The sequence below is a fragment of the Callorhinchus milii genome, unplaced genomic scaffold (genome assembly GCF_018977255.1).
Source record: "Callorhinchus milii isolate IMCB2004 unplaced genomic scaffold, IMCB_Cmil_1.0 Scaffold6, whole genome shotgun sequence".
Lineage (NCBI taxonomy): Eukaryota > Metazoa > Chordata > Chondrichthyes > Chimaeriformes > Callorhinchidae > Callorhinchus > Callorhinchus milii.
In genome coordinates this window covers 17,558,176-17,582,059 of record NW_024704747.1, presented here as the reverse complement: position 1 = coordinate 17,582,059, position 23,884 = coordinate 17,558,176, and the positions used below count along the sequence as shown (strand labels likewise).

At 41.8% G+C, this 23,884-nt stretch overlaps 1 protein-coding gene across 1 annotated transcript in view; it reads right to left on the bottom strand.

Annotated features, from left to right (window-relative positions):
• Positions 1-23,884, bottom strand: part of pard3bb (par-3 family cell polarity regulator beta b) — a 394,398-nt gene that overhangs the window by 18,320 nt on the left and 352,194 nt on the right. The window contains exons 25-26 of the mRNA XM_042336226.1: positions 20,973-21,105; positions 1,093-1,196 (exon numbers count right to left, since the gene is read on the bottom strand). Coding sequence (XP_042192160.1) covers positions 1,093-1,196; positions 20,973-21,105 — 237 coding nt within the window. The remainder of the gene's footprint in view (positions 1-1,092; positions 1,197-20,972; positions 21,106-23,884) is intronic.

Here is a 23,884-nt window from a genome sequence, read left to right as displayed (position 1 = left end):
CAATGCAAGAGCTGAATATGTATGTACGTATAAAACTGTGATGGGATGCGTTACTATTCACTAGGTGGGTCAAAAACGATGGTAGGCTCCTTCCCCCATGTACATCTCTGCATAGAGGATCACAGCTGCTTTAAACTGGGGTGCATTCTGACCTTTGCTAGAAAAATGAGATTTATTTATACTTTTGTTGGCTGACAGACTGAGAATGACAATAACAGGAATCCAGCGGAGCAGCCATCAGTTCCGTAGGATGTAGTGAGCCGTGGCATCATTGTCAATTCCCCTAGATATACCTCATAGTTATTCAAAGGTATATGGTTGGGTGTTAAGAGCAAAATCTGGATGTTAATATGACTGTTGGTGACCACTGGCCTGCCCGATGCTGCACCATTTTACACGAAGGGGAATGTGGAAACGAGAAGTCTTTGTATTAGTTGATTGCTATCTGCTGCCACACATTGCTGTGAGTGAAAACCAAAACAAAAACTCCCCTGATGGCACACTTAAACAATGCATCATGTGGAGTGGGTATTCAGCCAAAGAGACCAGGTCCTTTGGCTTGGTCTATGCTGAATTAGCTACACTCAGCCAGAGCACAGTTATTAAAAACCCTATTGCTGTCCAGCGTCCCTTGCTGAAAAGTGGCAATGTGAAGGTATTGAGCTCAATTCAGACACCCTCAGAGTCAAGCAGCCTACAGAGACTCACTGTCTATCAAAGATGGACAGGATCTGATAAAAGTTCAGGATCAAAGGCTCAAAGTATAAATCGAGGTAATCGCTTTGTGCGTGGAACATGACAACTTCTGAATGGCTTGGACCACAGAAATATCAAACCAAGGCTGAAAATTTACCTTGAATGCAAAGCAAAATTAGAAAGGTCTTCTGGAGCTCTGATTTGTTTATTCCTTTGGGACAGCGGAAAGAAACTTCACAAACATTTCTCTCAGGAGATGAAATGTGGATATGCTCCAAGAAAGATCATAATGTGCATTGTGCAAGGAAAAGGCTCAATGAAGTAGATAGCTTTATCTCATTCTATCTTTTCTTTTATTCTCAAAGAGGACAACTTTATCATGATGGGTATTCTTACCTGATAAGAGAGTCATACTGATGATCCATCTCCTCAAACCGGTGACGGTGCTGCTGTGCCTCAACTGTAGAGGGATGACGACCATTGGGGCCTTTTACAGAAACCTGCAAACAAACATAAATGGCTAATCAGAGACCTACACCATGTACATTGTTGCACATCGGTGCCTTCCAAAAACTTGTGAGTGCGTGGGTGAGCAGAAGGGAAGCTATTGTGAAGATTTTTAAGATAACCCACTGTCTGAGTAAGGTTATCATTCGACAATGTAACTGTTCACCTACAAAATAATAGTCACTACACTTCACAGTAAATCCTTTTGAGATATCCTACTGATGTGAAAGATCGTATATCACATGCAATGAATGTGATAATAATAATGAATATTATTATGATGATAAATATGATTGTTATGATTATTTTGTCTAGCATCGAACCAGGGGCACTTGTATATTGCGACACTTAAGGTCAGACAACTGACAATGCCAGGAAATGGGAGGGACTTTGGGTGATAAGTTGCCAAATCAATTCTGGAGATCAGCTGTACCAGAGTCACTCAGATACAAATGCAGCACTGATAAATGGGGTACAGGATGCACATGACACCTGGAGAAGTCAAAGTTGTTCATCTTAAAGGAAGACCACTGCTCTGAACGGGTCACTGCCATTCATAATTCAACTTAAAGACTGCGCTGACCTCAATTGATCTTATTGATTGCAATAGAAAAACAAGAAAAAAATTGCAAACAGTGCAAGTATAAATATAAACTATGGATTATGAAGACCTTTTGCACTCTTATCGATTTTTATTTTGGCAAAAAAAAGGAAAGAGATTGCTTTGAATTATCATATAAAATAACTATTGAACGGACCTTTGTTGCTCTTGTTGATTTTAATGTAAGAAGGGTAAGAACCAATTAGGCAATTATTTAGATGCCAGAGTATATGGTGTCAGATTTAAAGGTCGGCCATGAAATTAATTGTGTCAGGTGAGTGCTTAGCACCAAGGCATTCCCTCCATAAATTCATTGAAAATCACACTCTAGGCAGCTGCTGGTAGGTCCCAATTGGCCATATACATATAATTTTTGAAATTTTACGACAAAACGTTTAAGATTTGCATAACTGTAAATAAAAAAAATTAATAACAGCGGCACTGCTTCTCTTTTGGGGGAAATTACTCATTTTACGAACTGTTTTGCTCAGGATATTATTCATAGAGTAATGGCCTTTTCTCATTCCTCTACTCCTATATTAGAAGGGGTCAAATGGCCTAAACAGGCGAGGGTGAAAATCGATCATTTGAAGCAGAGATTACATTCCATCTTTTTATTTTTCTCCAAAAAAATCCTTTGTATTTATTTTCTTCAAGTGCATATATGTGAGAGTCTGGAGAGCAATTTATCTTGCTTAGATGGTTCATTGGAGAATCTGGATAAGGAAGTAAATCAGTGAGTGTGAACTGACTGTGGAGAACCTGAGTGCAGTGACAGGGGAGTAGATGGGCTTATCAGTATTTTGTGACATCTTAACTGAAGTGACAGGGTGTGCAATTTTCCCATTCAGTGATATCAGGAAGTGGTACTTTTGGCAGTAATGGCTCACCCGATGATAATTCTCCTTTCATTCGCCAATTTTCTCTTTGATCGCTGCTGAATGCAACAACTCGCATTGGAGCACAGTTCCACAGGTGCTTTCCTTGCTATATAATCATGACAGAAATACAGCCGAGCTCAGCACTGTACCCAGCTTGCTCACATTAGCACACGAGGGCCACACTCACTTTTCAGAGAACAACCAACATTTTTATTTTTATGTATATCTTGGAGTGCTTAAAGGTCACTGGACAAGAGCAGGAAGCGACTTTTCTGGATTTCATTCCCCGCCTCTCCTATTGTCATAACACAACCAGGTAGTCATGCCAACTAAAGGTGAATTGATCTCCCTCCAGATTATCCTCCTGGAAAAGGCAAGTGTGTGGACTACAGGATCAGACTCGTGTACAATGCCCTCTGATAAGGCTGTTGCATTGTGAGAGCAATGAATAGACTTGTGACACTCCTTGTCAAGGCTCCTACATGAAAAATAGACGCTGGGTGAAGTGCCAGCAGCTGTGGAATTCTAGCCAGGAGAAGAGCAAAAAAATACCTTTAACAGAAGGAAATCAAGACAAAACATGATGGATAGTTTTTAGTTTTCTCTGTTGACCTGTAAACTGAAGTGATTGCATTTAACAGCACGAATGCACAATATGGGACAAATAGATGCACACCATGAAACACATTTTGCACAGTAAATGGGAAAGTATTTGTCACTTGATCTTAAAATTTGTTACAAAAACACTTTGGGATTTGTGAAATGAGTTATTGTATTGGTCGGACTATTTTTCAGGTCATTAACTCAGCTATAAGAATACGAGACATACCCCAGTCGAACTGAAGACTTCAAATGGAATAAATGTGTGGTAGTGTGAACTGCGCTACTCACTGCCAAGGCTCACGTGTCAACAATGGCCACTTGGGCAGGGCACCTGAGGGCAACCAACCACCACCACCACCAACCAAATTACATTTATAGAGCGCTTTTCACGTTGGGAGGACGTCCCAAAGCATTGAACAGTCAGGTGTCGGAACCCGAGCATGGGGGAGGGGTGAGGGAAGGCAGAAGGTTGGGAGGGTGACCAAAGGCAGGATCGAAGAGAAGGGTCTTGAAACCGACCTTGAAGGAGGTAAGGGAGGAAGTGAGGCGAAGGGACCATGGGATGGAGTTCCAGAGTGTGGGGGCAGAGAGACTGAAAGCCCAGCCACCGATGGTAAGGAGGGTTGGGTAGAAGACATGGAGCAGACTGGAGCCCGCTGAACAGAGAGAGCGGGCAGGTTGGTAACCAGCGCCTATAGAACTGCACCTGAGCATAAGGAGATCAAACCAATAAGGAGAACAGCTTAAGACACATACTTAGACGCACTAAATCTTTTTCTAAACATTCGGTGATTCACTTAATCCTATAATAATCCTTGCATTTGATATAGCGCTTTTCAAGTCGGGAGGAAGTCCCAAAGCGCTTCACAGAACACACTGTAAAGTGAATTGACTGTATATTTGTGGGCGAACGCGGCAGCCAATTGCGCACAGCAATATCCCACAAACAGTCGTAGATTGAAAATTACCAATTTTTATTATTGTTTTTGGTTTTGGAGGGATTATTATTAGGCTCTGTGTGGAGTAAGGAAACTTGCCCAAGGTTTCGCCCTGCCTGGAATTGAACTCAGGTCTCTCACTTGCAAACTGAGCTACAGGACTTCATTAGCTTGTGGACAAAATAGCTGTGATGTTTGCCCAGAAGATCGATCACTACAATTAATGATTACAGGTGAAGCATTTGAGATGTTTCAACGTACACGACAAAACTTTATAAAAAAACAAGTCTCTTTTCTTTCTTCCAAATATCCAGGCATCAGTAAGCTATAGGTTGCCTATTGACAAAGGCTGTCTGTTTAACCAGCTATTCTCTCATCTACTGATACATGGCACCGAGGAACCAGGAAAGATGAAAAATCGATTGCCTCAAATTTTACTTGGGAGGAAAAGATTTGATGGCGTCCATTCTCTTTAATTACTTTCTGCGACATTTAACCTTTAAACTGCTGGCCATTGCACTAGTTATTTATTTGTACGGAGTTCCTGTTTATTCAGCAGGGCAAAGTTTGCTGGCTGCATAACGCTGATGGCTGCTGAGCAAAAGCTGGGCGAAAGCTGAACTCTACAGTAACTTTACTCATTCATTGACATTTTAAACTGTTTGGTGAAAAGTGTTGACACCTAGTTGTTTAAATAGATTTGAAGCGTCAGGGTCTAGGTGCTGAGGTTGCTTGTTTAACACCCTTTTTGTTGTGTGCAGGTGATACATTTTTAGAAAAGCACGAACTTTCAGTGCAGGGAAGAAGGGGTTCCACTCACTGGAGCTGCTGAAAACCTCAAGAGTCTCCTTACACACCTGACAGTATCACGGTTATAATAAATAATACTTGCATTGGGTTACAGTGCCTTATTGGGTCGGCAGGACTTCTAAAATGCTTCACAAGATCACTGTGAAGTATAGTGTTTGTAGGCGAACATGGCAACTAAGGGATCAGCCATGAAGGGATTGAAGCAAATAATCAATTTTATCGGGGGAATGTTGGCCAAGACTTCAGGAGAGACTCCCTTCTGTTTTTGAACAGTGCCATGGGATCTTCAAAGTCCACAATGCAATGCACCCCCAGCGCTTCACTGGAGTGTCACCTTGGACTGTGAATTCAGAGTCCTGATGTGAGGCTTGAAACAGCAGTAGTTTAGAGCAGTGTGTCAAGCCCACCATGGGGCAGTCTCAACATAAGGAAGAGGAGGAGGCCATTCAGCTCACAGAGCACGTTTATCAGATCACAGCAGATCTTTTAATCCCATTTCCCTGTCTTTCTCCTGAACCCCTTAATACTGTTACTTTCTAAGCATTTATCTACCTTTCTTTTAAAACGTCCTAATCCATTATGCCTTTGGGGCACAGTATCACTGACAGAGTCAACTCAGCCTTGCACAGGTTTCCTAATGATTCCCCGCGCACAGTAAACCATTGTCAGTGGGGGTTTTCAGGTTCAGCTACTGCACTCGCCAAGCATTGTCTCGCTTAAAATAGGAGTCCCAATGCAAAGCCCTTGCAAGGGGCAGAGTCCTGCAGCTATATTTGTTTTGAGAGGAGAGTTGAAATGTTCCACTGAATGACATTACAGCTTCTAGTCAGGGAACAGTGGACATGCAGTCACCCAGGCAGAAAGCAGCCATTGTTCCACACACTGACAGGTCATGTTGGAAAGTATTCACAAAAGCGTTCTTGTTTAAGATGTGCCGAACTTTGACCTCACAACTTAGGGTCGTTTACAACTGAGTGATGTTTGTTTCTGTGCACATGACAGTAAATTGATTTTTTTTATTCTTTGAAGGGGAGGGGAGGAGTTGCGGTAGAAAACCACTGAACCTGGAGCTCGTTTCTGGAAACTGGGAAGTTTTAGTAACAGGAGCACTTTATAGAATTATAGGATTAAGTCACATACCACCCAGCAAGAAGCAGGAAGCGAGCATAAGCAGCCTTGGGCCTTGGGGATTCAATCTATGATTTGAGGCTGGGGACTAACATATGGAGGAGAAAAGCTTCATTTATCTAACCCACCCATTAGTCTCTTCCCTCTCTCCCCCGCCCCCCACTCCCAACATCATCAAAACCGCCGAACAACAGCCTGCATTTATGTTCTAAAGAGACACTGCGGCTTTTTGTTTGCCCTGTAGAAAATGTCATTTTTAGATGGTACGCAATAGCAGACTTTTTTTTCTTTCTGTCAGGAGGGGAAGGAGGATTTGCATTGCAATGCTAACCATTCATAATAATAATTCCTTGCAGTTGATGTTGTGTCTTATGTCATCACGATGTCTCAAAGCACTTCACATGATTTTATTGTGAAGTGTGCTGACTGTATTTTTAGATGAATTAGGCAACTCATTTCCACACAGCAATGCCCCACAAATAGCTATGAAATGAGTGACCAATTTTATCTGTACGTTATAATTGGGGGGGGTGGGGGGGGGGGGGTGGGGGGGTGGGGGGAGGACAGAAGCAAGAGGATTCTTTATTCCCTAACCATTCTTCAGCCCAAGAAAATCTACAGGTAACCACACCTATCGCTGCCCACGGGGAGCAAATTCCAAATTGCCCCAGACGATATTGCAAGGAGTAAGTTGCAGAGGTTGTGGGTTCAAGCCCAATTGGATCTTTGGATGAAACATTAAACTGAGGTTTTGTCTGCCTGCTCATTAAAGATCCCATGGCACTATTGGAAAAAAAACATTTGAATAAAGATGGGAGTTTCTCTCTGTGTCCTGGAGAATGATCCCCAGATAAAATTGGTCATTCAATTCTTGGCAGTTTCTGGGACATTGCCGCATGCAAATTGGCTGCTTGTGTTTGCCTACAAATTGAGTCACTACACAGTACAGTAAATCCTGTGAAGCACTCAGATGGTTCAACAATGTGATGAGGCCTTGTATCAAATTAATGTATTATTATTATTGACAGCTATCAGAGAAGAGATGACTGAGTGAGCCCACACTTCACAGCTTGGTACAAGAGAACATAAGAATTTGCTAGGCGAAAGAAGTCCAAGGTCTATCTAGTTTGCCTTCCACCATCCTGGTAGTCGCTTGACATGTCATGTCCCAAACTATACACTGTACCCTGAGATATTATATTCTAGCAGAAATCTATCTAATTTGTTCTTGAAACAAAAGACACTTTCTGCTTCCACCGTCTCCGTAGAGAACCTGGTCCATAAATGTCTCTGAAGCAATGTCTCTGCAGATTTGTTCTGAATTTAACCCCTTCAATCGCAGGCCATGTCCTCTGGTTCTACTTTTCAGAACAAGGTAAAACAACTTATCATGGTTTACATTATCTAGTCCCTTCAGAATCTTAAAGACTTAAAGGTTTCAATGCTGCACATTTTAATTCAACCTTTCCTCATTGTTGGCTGGTTATGTTTTATTCTCCTTTCTCCAATACTCTGAAAATGTATTACTCTATTAATATTTGCTGTCACGGTGAGGTAATACAAAAGGTTTCTAACATGCAGATCATGAATCTATCTCAGAATTTTCTACCGCACCCCTCTCTAAACATTTTTTTAGTGTTTGGTAGAAAGGTCTTTGGACAAAATTATTTTGAGAAGACTTAAACTCCAATGAAAACAATAACTTGCTTTTATATAGCGCCCTTCACATAGGAAAACGTCTTGGAGCACTTGAGCGAAAATAAGTCCAACCAGTAAATTCACTTACACCTCTTCAGTGATGCATTGTACACCACAAGGTACCAAAGACTAAATAAAGATCATATTCACTATCCCTCTCTCTCTCTAGCCCAACAAACCCTGCCACTTAACTCCAGACCAGCTCTCCACGGTTGGATTTTCAGAGGTAAATACAAATCCTTTGATGCTTTCTTCATAAGCTAACCCTATCTACAAGCACTCCAATATCGCTATGTTACATTCCACTTCACTTGGCTACAACAGAAAGCTCCTCAGCTTCAAAATTCAAGTCGGCGCTGGTTCAAGTAGGAATAACCAATATCTATGAGCATTTATAAAGGCACCAAGCTAGATCCACAGTATACAGGAATAGATAACAAGAACAAAAGGTTATATCTTTACCACCAACAACAATTTGCATTTATAAAGCACTTTTCATGTTGGGAGGATGTCTCAAAGTATTTCACAAAAGTCTGAACGGGGTAAGAAGGGTGAAGAGAAAGGGAGGGAATGTAGCCAAAAGCACAGGGAGGGAAGAGAAAAGGGAAAGAGACTCCGAGATGGAGTTCCAGAGAGTGAGGGTAGAGTGGCTGAAGGCTCACCTAACGACAGTGGGGCAGTTTGGGCAAAAATTAAGCCGGTGTTTGCTGGGCGGGAACAGCGTCTTGGGCAGTAGCGTGGGGGTGAAGCCAAGGAGACACAAAGTGCAGGTCTACAAAGTGCACACTGCTGAACCTAGAGAGGTACAAATTAAACTCCTTCCCAACACTAAACAATAAATGCTGCTGGGGAGGCGAAAGTTTTGGTTTGGTGAACAACTGAGACTCACACAATCAGATTTACAGCAATACACACACACACTCTATACACACAATATCTACACATACACACACACACAAACAATCTACACAGACACATACAACAACTTGTATTTAAAAAGAACATTTCATGTGGGATAGCATCTTGGAGAAGTACAATACCTATACGCGCACACTGCATTTTAATTTATATAGCTCTTTTTACATCAGGGGGACATTTCAAAGCATTGAAATATCTACACCCAAATAATCTGTACAGACACATAGAGTATCCACACCCAAACCAACAGACATAATGTGAATATACAGATTCACAGTTTGGTGCCCACTTTACTATTCACTATTATATTTTAATCATCTTTTTCAAAATGAATATGAGATAAAAGAAATGGAGGAAGCTAAATTTGGGGTTTGGTTAAATTCGGTTTGAGATTACCTAGTCTCTCCACAGCAGCCCTTTAAAACCTGATATGATAAAGGCTCTCATCCCCAGAGGCCAGACAGCTAGAGTTACTACAAGTATCATAGTACCTTTGATCCTAATCACAAGAACTAACTAACTCTTATAAGATAATAGCTTGTGAGAGTTGTGACTGTTGAGTACATGTGTTTGACAATGGGCTACCACAAGACAGCAAATTACTGGTACATTTTATTTAATGCTTTGTCTCTCATTCCATTACTTCTCAGAGTCAATCGGGCCACTAGAAGTCACAGCATAAAATTAAGCTAGTACGTAGTTATCTCTAACTAGATCAGAACACTGAAAGTCCCCACCTTTGAATAACCTTCTAGCATTCACTGTCTCGTCATGAATAAATAATAAATCAATAATCCTTATATTTGTATAATGCCTCTCAGGTTGGAAGGGTGTCCTAAGAGCTTCACAAGATTTACTGTAAAGTGTAGTGATTGTGTTTTTTGTAAGTGTCAGGCATAAAAAATGGCCAATTGAATGAACAAAGTACTGATTGTGGGACCATATCCCCAGCACTGTTCAGTGACTTCAGGAGAGGAGGGAGAGAAGGTTGGAGGGTGGGGGGAAATAGCATTGACCTTTCCAAATGATCAACAAGCCTCAGGACTTATTTGTTCAGAGGTGGAATGATACCCAGGACATTTGTACATGACAGCTATGTTGTCTTGTCAGCAGAGCCTGTGCTCCCTTAAGCTGTGTTCCCAGTTCAGTGACTGAATCAATGTTGTTTTCTTTAAATTGATCACAATGAACACCCTGAATATAGCATTTCAGAAGCAGAACACATTTTGCAAAGGACTCCCTACAGTAAGCCCTTCCTGGTTAGCCTGCAGTAATGATGCCACAAGGGACAGTTAATGTGCTCCAGTGAATGTCACTACACTGGAACTCTCTGGACGACAGTAAGAAACAGATACAACAGAAGGCAGCCAGTAGTGCATTCCCCAACTTACACAACTCTACATCAGGTCCCAGTTCGGTAACAATTACCAGGATCTAGAAATTCATTGGGGTTGTCTATCTTGCATGCTCATCACAACCAGAATGACGAGAAGCCTTAAGCAACAGAGAATATGAGAAATGGAAGGTTTCTGAACACCTGCGATTCTGTACTAAGATGCTTTCCAAAGGTGGGAACGGTCACTTTCATGCGAAGAGAAATAAATGGGGGAGGGGGAGACTTTGACTGCACAATGACCCGTGTGATACTTATTTAAATGCTAATCCAATTTCACATATATGCAGGCCATCTAACACACTTAAACACACACTGGGACAGACACAGGACAGCTGATCCCGATGCAACAGACTGCAGACTCTTCCGCAACCCACACACTGACATCCAAACATAATCTTTGGAGGACATTTCAGTTTTTAGATATGAGTAATGGAATTTTGAAAACAAATATATCTACTTTTCACTTATAATTGATAAAGACACCAAACACATGTGGCCTGGAAATATGAAGAAATGGGAGCTTTCCCCATCCTTCCCACCTATGACATCCAATAGCTCTCAACTCCATCAAATACTGTGCAAACATTTATGAGGAACTTCTCTTTGCTGTAGGCTCTAATCTTGTGTACATGACACTGAGGAGGGCCACTGGGGGTTGCTCCACTGTGCGTCATTAGATAAACCATTTGTTTGCACTGTTCTGCCTTACAAACACTCACATTGAGAAATCTTCATGCAAGTACAACCAGAGGTTTCTCACACTCTTAAATTAAATCACATCTCCACAGGTCTAATATTATAAGGCAGCTGGGACCGATTTTTTGTGAACTACAAAAATAAACAACTTTTTAAAAGCCGAGATCTTGTGGACCAGGTGGCCAATTGGGATAAACTAGTGATCTTTTAGCAATGAGGTTAGGGCTTCAAATCCATCCTGGAATGATGGGATGAAGGTCTCCCCGGTGAAATGACCTTAGGTGGTCTTGTCCCATTTCATAGTGGGCTTGGGACTGTATTGTAGCATAAAACTACTTAATTTACAGTCAACTGGGGATTCAAATTCAGCTCGGCTCACACTTCAATGCAAAGCTGCATTGCCAGAGGTGCCTTCGTTCGGATGAGACGCTAAATTGAGCTTCCATGTGCCCGTTCTGGTGAACGTTAAACATAACGAGCGGTATTTGAAAAGTCCCTTCTTGTGCCACATTTCATTCACTACGAGAAGCCGAGTCTTCAGCCACAACAACATCCTGCAGATGTTTTCCTAAGCACCTCGCCACACTGTTTCTCTCTCGGTTTTAATAATCTCTTCAAGACCTATCTTTCCCATTGTGGCTTTAATCACCACTAAATCCTTCCCACTTCTAACTCAGTGTGTACTGCTCCCATCATTAAGTAACATGAGGCACTGGTTTATGTAAATGGTGTATTTAGACACAAGCTGTAGTTTTTGTTGAGAATTCATAGTAATTTGGTAGATAAACTGTTTTTGAGTAAGAATGGACTATGTTAAACCTGGGCGACATTCAATAAATATCTCATTCTTTAATATTCTTGTAAATACAGGGATCCCCGCAGATGAAGGTCCACCACATGTGAGTCCAGACTCACTCCAGTTTGTAAGCTACCCAACAAGCCTGTATTCCAAGCTGGAGTTTGGTCACTACAGTGAAACCCACCATACGACTGGTGCCCAAAAGTTTAAATTACCTTTACAATCTTCTAAATTAGTTTTCAAACTTTTCAAGTATGTGCTCAGAATTTTTGCTTTGTGACTACTTGTAAGTATGGTTGAAAAGGAAGGTTTCAGGCGGTATTTGAAAAAATACTGCCTGGCAAGGGATTGAGGGAGAGTGTTCCAGAATTTCAGGGCTGAATGCGTGACCTCCAATGGTGGAGTGGAGGTTGTGAGGGACAAGCAGGAGGCCGGTGCCAGAAGAGCGCCGGGCAATGGATTGGGGAGTGAGGAGGTCACAGAGGTAGGGAGGTGCCAGGGAGTGAAAGGGATTTGAATACGAGTGTGAGGATCTTGAAGTCGATCCGTTCGAGAAGGGAGTTTTTTCCCGCTATCCTGGCCAGCAATCCCCCACGTAAAACTGGCCATTCACTTCATGGGAGAGAGGGAAAAGAAGAGATCAATACATTAGACCTATATCAGAGGATTGATCGACACGGCTCAAATCACACACACCTCCCACACACTGAGCACAAACAAAGCAGTTCAGTCAAAGAGCTGTGAGCAGATCACCTACTTAGCCTATCAGCTGAGAATTGCAGTGGTCCCGGAGGATGAGGGATGGCAGAATCTTAAAACAAATATATGTGTTCAATAGCACTGGAATGTTGAAACCAAATCCTACATGGCCACAAAATGGATTTAAGCTTACATTCTAAAAGTTTCTGCTTTATTCATTTGTGGCGGATCAGTTTAATACACCAAAGCATAAAACAAAAACAAATTTAATGTATTCATAGTGTAAGAGCAAGGACGTCGCATTGAAATCTCAAACCTCCCCAAGAAACATGAAATTGTCTATTCATTTGAAAATAATGACCCTTACACCTAAAAGGAGATGCTTTGATGCGCTCATCTGGACTTGGTTCAAAGCTTGGTCTGAGAGATAAAAGGTCAGTGCTCTGATCCACCTCACCACCCATTCCCTGGTACGATGCTTTGTAGGATTACACAGTAATTGAGGTGCCTATACTGCCCCTTTACAGGTTAGCACTCAGACACATTTTGCTTTTCATTCCAAGAGCCACCTGAACATCAGTTCCCTCATTTCGGTGGATCTTAAGATAACTGGACAATGTAGCTATTTTACAGCAAGGTGTGTTCACCGTTTCTCAAAGATACAGCAACTATTGCAATGTGCAATCTGACAACTCCCTTAAGCCTGGCAGAAGATCAAAGTAGAACCAGGTGAAGGATGCAAACCGTCTGAGTTCTAACAAAAGGTCATCAACCTGAAATCTTAACTCACTTTCCTCTCTTCATAGATGCTGCCTGACCTGCTGAGTGTTCCCAGCGACTTCTGTTTTATTTCAGATTTCCAGCATCTGCATCTTTTGGTGTAAAGCATTGTTTTGTATTGAAAGCGAACAGGTGGCAACCTCCTGGTGAACAAGGTATGAATATCGCCACAGCAAACCCTGGCCGACAAAAGTCGTGGACACCATCAGAATTTAGAACGAGTTGGACACAAGTTCAAAACAAGCTCCTCTTTGAGAAGTTTTATTGTTCTGGCAGTACAAAAGTGACAGTCGTTTGGGTATGAGAGCAACTTCGGGCAAGAAGAAAAAGGTAAAATGAGTGGACTGAAACAAAACCCTGCACACTAACTCCACACTGTGTATCTTCAGAAAATAATACGGGGGTGATCTCAAGGCAGTAATCTCTTCTCGGATGATGATTATAATGACTTGGGCTTCACTTTCGTGGTTTATGATATTTGAATCCTGCCTGGAGATTACCGCTTAGTAATCATTTCCAGATAGTTGCTATTTTCTCTGGGTTTTTCTCCTAATGTTACATTATGCTTCTCTTTAATAAGGTCCACTTGCATTCCTTAGCGTTTCTTTTCCCTTAAAAAAAAATATTGCAAAGAGTGATGGTGCTTTAATGAAAGAGAATGATTTCACTGTGCGCTGCATATTTTATTTAAAACCCAAGTCTTTAGGGTAGGTCAAAGTAACTAGGCTGGAGAGGTTGCTGAGCCCAGCAGGGTGAGGAAGCTAACACCACAGATGTAACTATTAAGCTTTAGGCATTCAACATTCAAGTCTTTTTAACTGTTCGCATTTCATGTCATCTCCCTCGCAAGATCAAACGACATGGCAATCCTTCTCAGCTACTTCCCCTGGTGCAACTGTAAAAAAAGGCACTATATTTACATGCATCCCAGAAATAATCTTTCTGCACTCCTGAAAGGGTTAATGTCAGTTCATTCTGAAAAACCCTCACAGCTCCCCCTCACTGCCTTCAGAACATAAAAAGTATATTGAGCGTGAATCCACCCTGAATGCTCCCCCCACCCGTGGAAAACATGAAAATAGTAATGCCAGTTTATTGTGAAATTTCCTGTTTTCTCTCTGCCCTCAAGTAAAGCCTCACAAGGTTAATGCTAGCCTACAATGAATCCCTGCTGTTGCAATTTCAAAGAGACGTGGAGTCTTTCTCCTGGTTATCCTGGCTTATATTCCCTTTCCCATCCAAATTCACCCCAAATTCAATTTAATTGGCAGCTAATTGCATTGTTGTTTGTGGGACGTTGATGCAGATTAGCTACCCTGTTTGCCTGTGTAACATTTCTTTTTTACGTGAAAGGCATTATACAAATCCAAGTTGTTATTATTATTATTATTATTATTAATGCCCTCCAGCTTTCCTAGGTCCAACACCAGTCTGGCAGATTTGCAAAAACAATCGATATTTCATGTTAACCAAAAAGAAATCTTAATCGTCGAACACAGAACAAAAGAGGAAGCTGTCTGTGCCAACAACCACCTGGAAATCATGGTAAATTGGTCAAGGTTTACTCCTCTCTTCCTGACACCACGGTGAACAAAGTGAATGGTTACAGAGGTCTGGGAACCAGCACCACTTGGCTCATTCGATTTCCTGCTCGGAAATCTGAATAAGCCCTCTGTTCACAGTCGCAATAAGTAAAATTGCTGAAAATATGCTTTAAAAACACACAGCGACATGTTGCTAAGCACCGTTTACAAGAGTCTCCTTCCTTCCTTCCCTCTGCTGCCCTTCATACTTTCCACCGCCCCCTCCCCACCACCCACCGCACCAACCAAAAAACAACTGGCAAAGACCGGAGCAGAGTTCTTCTGAAATGCATCATGCGTTTCTGCAAGGTGATTATACTCTTTACTCTATGAGGAAGGAATGTTGGATCTTAGATCATCCAAACTTTGGGATTTTAGAAAAATTCCAACGGTAACTTTGTGGTTTTGGTAAGGGCTCAATCACTAGTTTGCAATCAGTGACTCACTGTGCCTATTACACACTTCCATGTATCAATTGTGCAAAAACCACACGTAACAAAACTGGTAACTGTGGACTGCACTCCTCACACTAAGAGCAGAGTCTCTTGTTGAGGAATCATGTTTAAAGTCAGACTGGATTTGATCTTGGGAGGGACCGCAGAGATTCACTTGAGGGAAACTAATAAATTAAGTATTCCCTTCAGATGAGACATTAAGATGAGATCCTGTCTGCCTGTTCCAAGTGGACATTAGTGATCTCGTGGCATTATTTTTAAAAGAGAAGGGAGTTTCTCCCAGTGTCCCGGCTAACAATCCCACAGATGAAATTGATCATTCGGTTCATGGCGGTTTCTGGGACATTGCTGTGCACAAATTGGGTGCCGTGTTCAGCTACAAAACACATAGTGACTAACTACATTTTACAGAAGCAGGTTTTTGACGTTTGGATGTGATAAGCTGGAATATCAAATGCAAAGATACATTGAGGATTGTTGGAGGGGGAAGACACAACTTTCTCATCACCAGGTTACATTTATAAGGGCCCAGAAATATCAAAGCTACATTAAGACTTGAATAGTAATTTACAGGAAAAGGTTGTTCAAATGCACAAATTGGCTGCTGTGTTCACCTACAAATACTGTCACCACACTGCACAGGAAAAATCCAATGATGCTCTTTAAGACAATTTGATGTGGCACCACACCAAATGTTAGCATTTATTATTATTATTGGGATGAATGCTAAAATCTACAGAAAGCAACAAGGTTGCAGTGGTGGGAGGAGTAACAGATGAGATCCTTGTGATTGCTGTACTTGTGATTGCAGCTGACACCATGGAATTCAGTTTAAATCCTACTCCGAGCACCACTCACTTTATGCCCAATGAGAATAGTGACAATTCTCTCCCGTCCGATACTGTTCTACTTGGTGCATCATCGACAACCCTAGTCCATACAAGATATAAAAAGAAACAATTCCGTTCCGTTGCAGAATGTGTTATGTAACCTGGCATGCTCAGTGGAACAATGTGCAGAGGAATAAGCTTCTCACAATTCATACTATAATAAATAATAATAATCCTTATATTTGCTATAGAGCCTTTCGTGTCGAGAGGATGCTTCAAAGAGCTTTACATGATTTATTGTAAAGTGTAGTAACTGTGTATTTTGTAGGCGAACGTGAACACCAATTTGCGCACAGAAATGATCCACAAGCAGCCATGTGAAACACACCCTGGGAAAATGGCAATGAATGCAACACGCATATCCATCTATTCTTCAGATGACATTAAAGATTCCAGGACAGTGTTTGAAAGGAGAAGGAAGTTTTCCTGGCGTTCTGGCCAACAGTCCTTCTGATAAATTGACCATCCACCTCATGGCCATTTGTGGGACTGTTTGGGGTTGCAAAATGGCAGCCGTGTTTGTCTACAAAAACCTGAACTCGATGTTGATGACTGTAAAAGGCCTTGATGTGACAAAATGAATCAATTATTCTCTTCCTTTCTTCACAGTACGAACCTGATGGCAACATTTTGTACAACGGCTTGTTTTGCGACATCCTGCTCAGAATGAACCCCATATCCATAGAGAGAAGAGTTTACAAATGGCACATCCTCTTTGCTGAATGTTAGCCACATGCTGCAGTAATAAACACCGACTGTGGAAGTTAACTAATAGGAAAGCTTTTTTTTACTAATGATGTTATAGATCCCACTAATAAAATACTCATTTTATTTAAGAGTGTGGAGAAGCCCTGGAGAGGTATAAAATGAATGTTTATGCATAAAAATGCCAGACCATTGCCACTTAGGTATTCATTAATTCTTTGGCTTAGGGCTGGATCTACGCGTTTCAGAATGAGTGGGTTTTTGAATGACAGCAATATGTTATAAAGTATTGCTTTTCATTAGATGAATTTATTTTGGTTTGACGGTATTTGATGTGATCAGACATGCAGATGGACAGCAGATGCATTAACTTTGATTGCCCTTTGGATGTAAAATGAGCTAAATCTAAGGCACACACATCATTCTTCATCTAACATTAAGCTAAATTAAATTGGATGGGGGGACTGCGGTTCCTTCGGTCCTAAGGTTTCAGCTGCCCGGTCTGTAGCCACCTGCAACTGACATGTTCACTGACCGGCTCAATATCTTAAAGGGGTCATTTTGATCTGATGGATTGCCATTCATCGCAGTTCTTTACAATTCTGATCAAAGTGGGATTGTCTTTTAATGATCAATGTTATATCTCCAGTTACATTGCAGCGTAACCAATAGGCTTCTCATTACACTGAAATATTCACTCAACTTAATTTTTGCAGGTGATGTCAATAGCCATTAGTTAAAAACAATTAAGTGTTCAAGTTCTTGGGTTATCCTTTGTGCCTCAAGGTCTGGTCATGTTTGCATAGAGATCCCCTCAGTCCTCTATGAAAGCCATTGTGAGCGCAGTCTTCAGTATAAATCAGTCTTCCAGTTCTTAAATCTCTCTGCTGGTGCAACTTAGGCACAAATGTATTGTAACAATTTCAATACCCACAAATAATAAGTGCCACATGTCCTGGATATGAGGAGAGGACCAAGAGGAGCACAGGAGTGATTGACCATTGCAGCCCATTTGGCAAGTCCCAAAGAGAAGTTGACATCTGTGCTCAACTGTGTAAATTCAACTAAGCTCATGCCATGAGCAAGACCATATCTGTAGCCTAACATTCTTCTAGATTTGTTAAACCTTAAAAGTACAAATGAAATGTGCATTCATACAGAACACAAAGGAGGGAAACTTGGGAGTCTTACAATGCATTCAGATCAGAGTGGCAACATTGCAATGCTAACTTTGCAAAGCTTAATTTACTGATAATTATAGCAATACAGGTAACTTGTGCTTTCCCCCTATCTTCCCTTCCACCCACCCTCTTCCTCACTCCCTTCCCACACCTTCCTGTGGTCATGTAAACAGTCTCTCTGAAGTTTTACCCCTTGCAATTAGTGGCCACTGGTTTTATCAGTTCACTCTAATGATAATTTCACTGACTGACGGCCACCGCTATCAGCCATACCCATCACTTGTCTCAGCTGACCTTTTCGCTGACTCTTAAGTTCAGCAATCAAGAGAATTCCAGCCTGACGTCAGTCTCCAGAGATGTGATTACTCACATCCTGGTGCTGCTTTAGTCAAAAGAATATAAAACCTTCTCTTAAGCTGTCTGTCAGCCCATGGACTGTTGGACGAGGTTGAGCCACTTGTGGATGTCTTGTGGTGCAGTGGGCTATCAATGTGTATATCACATGCAATAGGACACAGGCTTGTGGCTCCTTGCCAATAGATCCCACACCAAGCACTCTTGATACCGCCGATACACTGACCGGAGGTTGGTAAGAAGCAAGGGGGAAAAAATTGGTTCAGTTGCTCTGAAATTCTCTTGGGGATTTCCTGGTGTCAGGTCAATGGAACAACTCGCATTCTTAGAGTGCCTCATCACGTTAAAACATTTCAAAGCACTTCTCACGTAATCAATCGTTAAGTCCAGTGACTGCTGTTGTTTTTTTGTAGGCAAAAGTGGCAGTCATTTCAGCCCACAAACAGCCACAAGGTGAATGGCCAATTAATGTGTTTGATTACAGAATGCAGATGGAGCCCTGGGATCAGGTCACCTGCCCCAGCCCATTTCTACTGGGGAACAATGCACGCCAGGGAGAGACGCTCCAGTTCAACATGGCACGAGGAAAACTAAATTAAATGAGGGAAGAACCAACAATAATAAAACAATCCTTCCTTTCAATAGGAAACATACGACAACGTCTGTCGCATCTCAGTCTCCTGGGAACAGAATGCACTTCATTGCTGATTGTGGGACACTGCTGTGCACAAATTGCTGATGCGCTTGCCTAGAAAATAAACAGTCACTACACTCGACAGTAAAAATCCCGTGAAGCGTTTTGAGAGAGATGTCTTGATGATGTAATAAGCAGCTATTTTAAGATGCATGGATACACTGTAATAATCCTTGTATTTGATATAGTATTACTATTATTATAATAAAAAAGGATAATTTATTCTCTGGGCGACAGAGATAAATTCCGAATTGATTTAAAAATTACACAGCAAACCGAGTAGCTATCCCAAAGACACTGAGAAATAAAAATGAAAGGCAAGAGAGAGAGATGGCTTATGACCAGTATGAAACCAAACCACACCCAATGATGGCATTGGACAAGTTCTGAGAAATTCCCCAGATTGATGTCACTAGCATACTGGGAACAAAGTTTCCATCTGTTCTCAACACTAAAGACGAGAAGAAGTTTCAGAAATCACCCCAACTTTTTAAATTTTTAAAAAAATTTTAAAAACTGAATTGTTTGAAAAATTCTTTAAATTTTTTTTAAAAAAAACATAAAGTGTTCACACGGGAAAAGAATATAAAGATCTAGAAGATGTTGAACAAAGGGCAGATAAAGGACGAAGTGGCATCTGAAGAATAGCTTTCAATGTTGTTGGCATCAAGATGTTTCTCTCAACACTGTATTTCTCCTCTCTCACACTGTAGCATTTAGAACGGATCTGGGAAAGTGATGTATTCCTCAGCCACTCTCAATGCATTGACAGCAGGATCAACAACTGACCGGTGCATCTCGCACACACGCAGCATTTTTCCCAAGTTAGATGATCCACCTTAGAGCCTGGAAACAGGTGAAACTTATTGAATTGGAGGCAAACCAGCTGCCCTAGCCGTAACAGAATCCTTTACTTTCTAGCTGTCAATCATGGCTTTGTCCTGCTCGAGCTCTCAGCCTTTCTCATTCCAATGCTTTCAAACATTGGATGACTCAGGATCACAATATTTATAAGTCCTTGCCTATCATGGCAAGGTCCTCACTCCCCCCTCCCCCACTGCCCAAGAGTTTCAATTGTGGGAGGATGGTCAGCTGTTTACTGTTTACGCAAGTGCCCTAGCGCGTGCTTTTAATATCCAGTGCACCAAATTAAACCCACTTGAACTCCCTTCCCCCCCACACATGGAGATACCAATCCCAGATGTACCAGGGCTCCCAGTGGGAACCCTTGCAGGGGGGTAAACACACAGATTAACAAGAGACTCCAGGTGCTAATAAATCGCCAAAACAACACAGACTTGATTTTACACAGCGACATTCTATCCCGCTTCAATGATAAAGAAAGATAAACAATGCAAGAACCTTAAGCCACGTATCAAAATAACCATCCATCTGGGATGTTTCATTTTTATATATAAAAAGTATGCTGCCACAAGTAAATATTTATCATCACCAGCAGCTCATCAAAATACATCAGATCCGTGATGTTCAGCTTCACGTGTACCCACCGAGCACTTACACAAGACTCTGATCGGAATTGGTTTGTCTGGGAATTGATAATTTAGGCCTGGGAATCCCTGCTTTGGGAAGGAGGGAGTTCAGATGTCTTCGAGTGAGGGGCATTTGATTTGGGGGAGCGTAAAGTTGACTTAGGGGAGTGTAAAATTGGCCTGGGAAGGTTCAGAGATCAGAAACCAGCTGATTTTACTTTTTGAACAAAAATCTATTTTCCTCCTTCTTCCTGAAATTCTATGCATTTTCCGTGTAGCAATAATAATAATAATCCCTCCTTTTGATATAGATCCTTATCACTTTGCTGAGATGCCTCAAAGATGCCTCACGAGATTTACCGTAAAATCGTGCGACTGCGTATTTTGTTGGTGAACGTACATATAGAAGGGGCATTGTTTTGTCTTCTGTCAGTGACAGAGCTCATATACATGCTTGCAACGAGACTTACCCAGTGTGCCTCGTAGTCATTGGCTCTCCACCTGCCTTCATGCTCCTCGTAGGATGGGATAGCCCCCTCTCGCCGGGCCTGGTGGTACTCCTTCCTCAGTTGGTGAATTCGGTCCAGGTTGGAGGGTGGGGTACTATAAAGAGAGGGCAAGGTTAAGTGATTCTCGGATTCTCCCATCCGTAATCAGTTAGTTAACTAGAAAAGGACATGGATAGCAGAATGAAATTTGGGAACACTTTATTTGCAAGGTAAAATGTGCAAACAGCTCCTCCATCTCCTCAGAGGCTGCCCACATCAATCTTTTCATAAGTAGAAACCACTTCAGTTTCCTTTCATTGACGGGGTCTAGTGTGTGGGTCGAGCAAGCCGCTGCTGTCTTTCCATTTCTTCACCAGATAGACAGATTGAGGGACCTGAATACTCAGGCAGGATCCGAGTGCCAGGTACCATTAGTAAATATAAAAAAACATGAAATTGCACCCTGGGGTAACTCCAGTTACAGCCACATACATCAGTCATGCACCAAGTGATCGAAAAATAAGGTGCAGTTATTAAACTGGTAAAGTGTATCCAACAAATCAGCACAAAAAGGGCCCAGACTTCTGAAGGTTAAAGCAAACATGAAACTAGAAGATTTTAAATCAATAAGAATCTATGAAGCATTCGTTGCTATCTTGCTTCCCGAACTGGGATCAGATCAAGATGAGATCTTTTGGCAATGGATAAAAACCAGGTTATTACAGGAACCAAAAAATTCTCTTGCCAGCCTAACAACATGCAACAGCAGCAGCTTGCAGTTATATAGTGCCCTTCATGCAGGATAGCGTCTCACAGCGCTGCACAGTGGCCGGGTTGGACACCGAGCAAGGGAGAAAGGGAGGTGACCATAGGAGCGGTCGAAGAGATAGGTTTCTTGATCTAACATGCAGAGAGTGAGAGAGAACAACAACTACTCGCTCCTCCACGGATCGTGGCATCATGTCGCTAATCAGGTCATTGCACTTCAAAGTGTTCTTTGGGACATTGTCCCTTTAAACGAACATTGTGGTGTGTGTGCAAGCAAAAAGCTTCAGTCAATGACTAAAATCCACTGCCATGAAATCACATCATTGTACAGAATTCGGGATCAAAGGAGTACATTTCAAAGGATAATCCCGATCTAAAAGCAACATTTTCCCCAATCATTTGTCATTTGTTTTTCTCTATGTTCAGTGCGCTGAATCCCTTTAATCCATCACCTTATTTCTGCTAAAGAGATGTCAGAAATCTAATCACCAACCCGGCACCTTCTTGGATAAAGAGTGTTTTTATTATTAATCCTTTGAAGTCTAGGATAGCATTTCAGCTGCATAAATAAAACAGTTCAAACCTTTTAATTTCATTCCCCTCTGAGTCCTAATCTATTTTCTCTATGTCTCGCTCTTGGTCTTGACAACTGAAGGGACCGAGAGAGAGGGAGGGAGAGAGAGAGAGCTTGCCCCCCCATGTCTCTGCCCATAACTTACTCAGTGGCTACAGAAAATTTGAATCATCAGAAAAAGCCATTCAGAGCACCCTATTTGCATTAACAGTCAAGAAGCTTAACTATATTTCTACAGCGGCAGGAGTCTTTTCAGTAACAGGAAATGAAAGTGTTGCGTTTGCAAGCAGGAGTAGGATGGACAGTCTGTTCTCCTTCTTCCACCCTCCTCAATAGCAAATGGCTCCCTCTCTACCCTTTGGCAGTGGGCAAGTTGTCTGGACTCACTCATTCCTCCTGTTTCTTTGTATGGAGATTAGAATTTACAGCCTGCTGCTCGATAAAAACTAACAAACGTTTTGTTCCAAACTCATATCAGTGAACAGCTATTATGGTATCAGTCTGGCTCAGTTAGTAGAACTCTTGTCACCAAATCAGACAGTTGAGTGTTCAAGGCCCACAGCAGGATTTTGAATGCTAGACTAACACTGCAGTACAGTGCTTGGGGTGTGCTGCATTGGTTGGAGGTGCTGTCCTTCAGATGAGAAGTTAAAACTGAGATCCCAACTGCCTGTTTACGTGCAAGTTAAAGATACCATAGTACTATTCAAAAAGAGAAGGGAGTTTCACGTGGCATCCTGGCCAACAATTCCCCAGATCAAATTGATTGTTCACTTCTTGACTGTTTGTGGGACACTGCTGTACACGTACCAAATGCACAACCACTACACTTCAGGGTAAAATCCCGGGAGGGACTTTGAGATGTCTCTGTGATGTAATAAGGTGCTAAATCAAATGCAAGCATTATGATGTTTGACCGGAGATTGTAAATTAGCCATCCCAGCAGTGAGGGGGGAAAAAAAAAGCAAACAATATCCATCTGCAATCTATCAAGGATATTTGCATTAACAGTAATACAAGCTAAGTGTATTTATGCAGTGACCTGCAGTCTCTCCATTAGTGACAATTCTTCTTCCCAAGGGGGCGAAACACTGCATAAGGTCTCGGATGGACATCTCACAATGTCCCACGAAAGTGGAAACTGCAGAGCGGAATAGAATTTAATAGATGATTAAAACAATTATATTTCATGATTTAATCTTGGAATAAATGATCTAGAATTCCTGCCTCTGATTGCCATCTGGTGACCCTGCCAAAAAGCATGCCCTTATAGGATGAGCACAGGATCTGGATTTACAGTACAAATGGCTTCACCAAATGACACCGTCTTGGCTCACAGGTAATGAAAGGGCAGTTAGTTAAAGGACGTCTGGGGTAAGTGGACCCAAACCCCGGCGGAGGGAGTTGATATCTTCAGGAGACGAGGGAAGGAAATGGACAAATAAAATCACTCACAGCACAAATAGGGACAGCTCCAAATTCAATCCCATCAAACACACCTGGGAGGCAAATCCAAAACATAAATAACAACTAAATGTAGTCGTCAAAATTA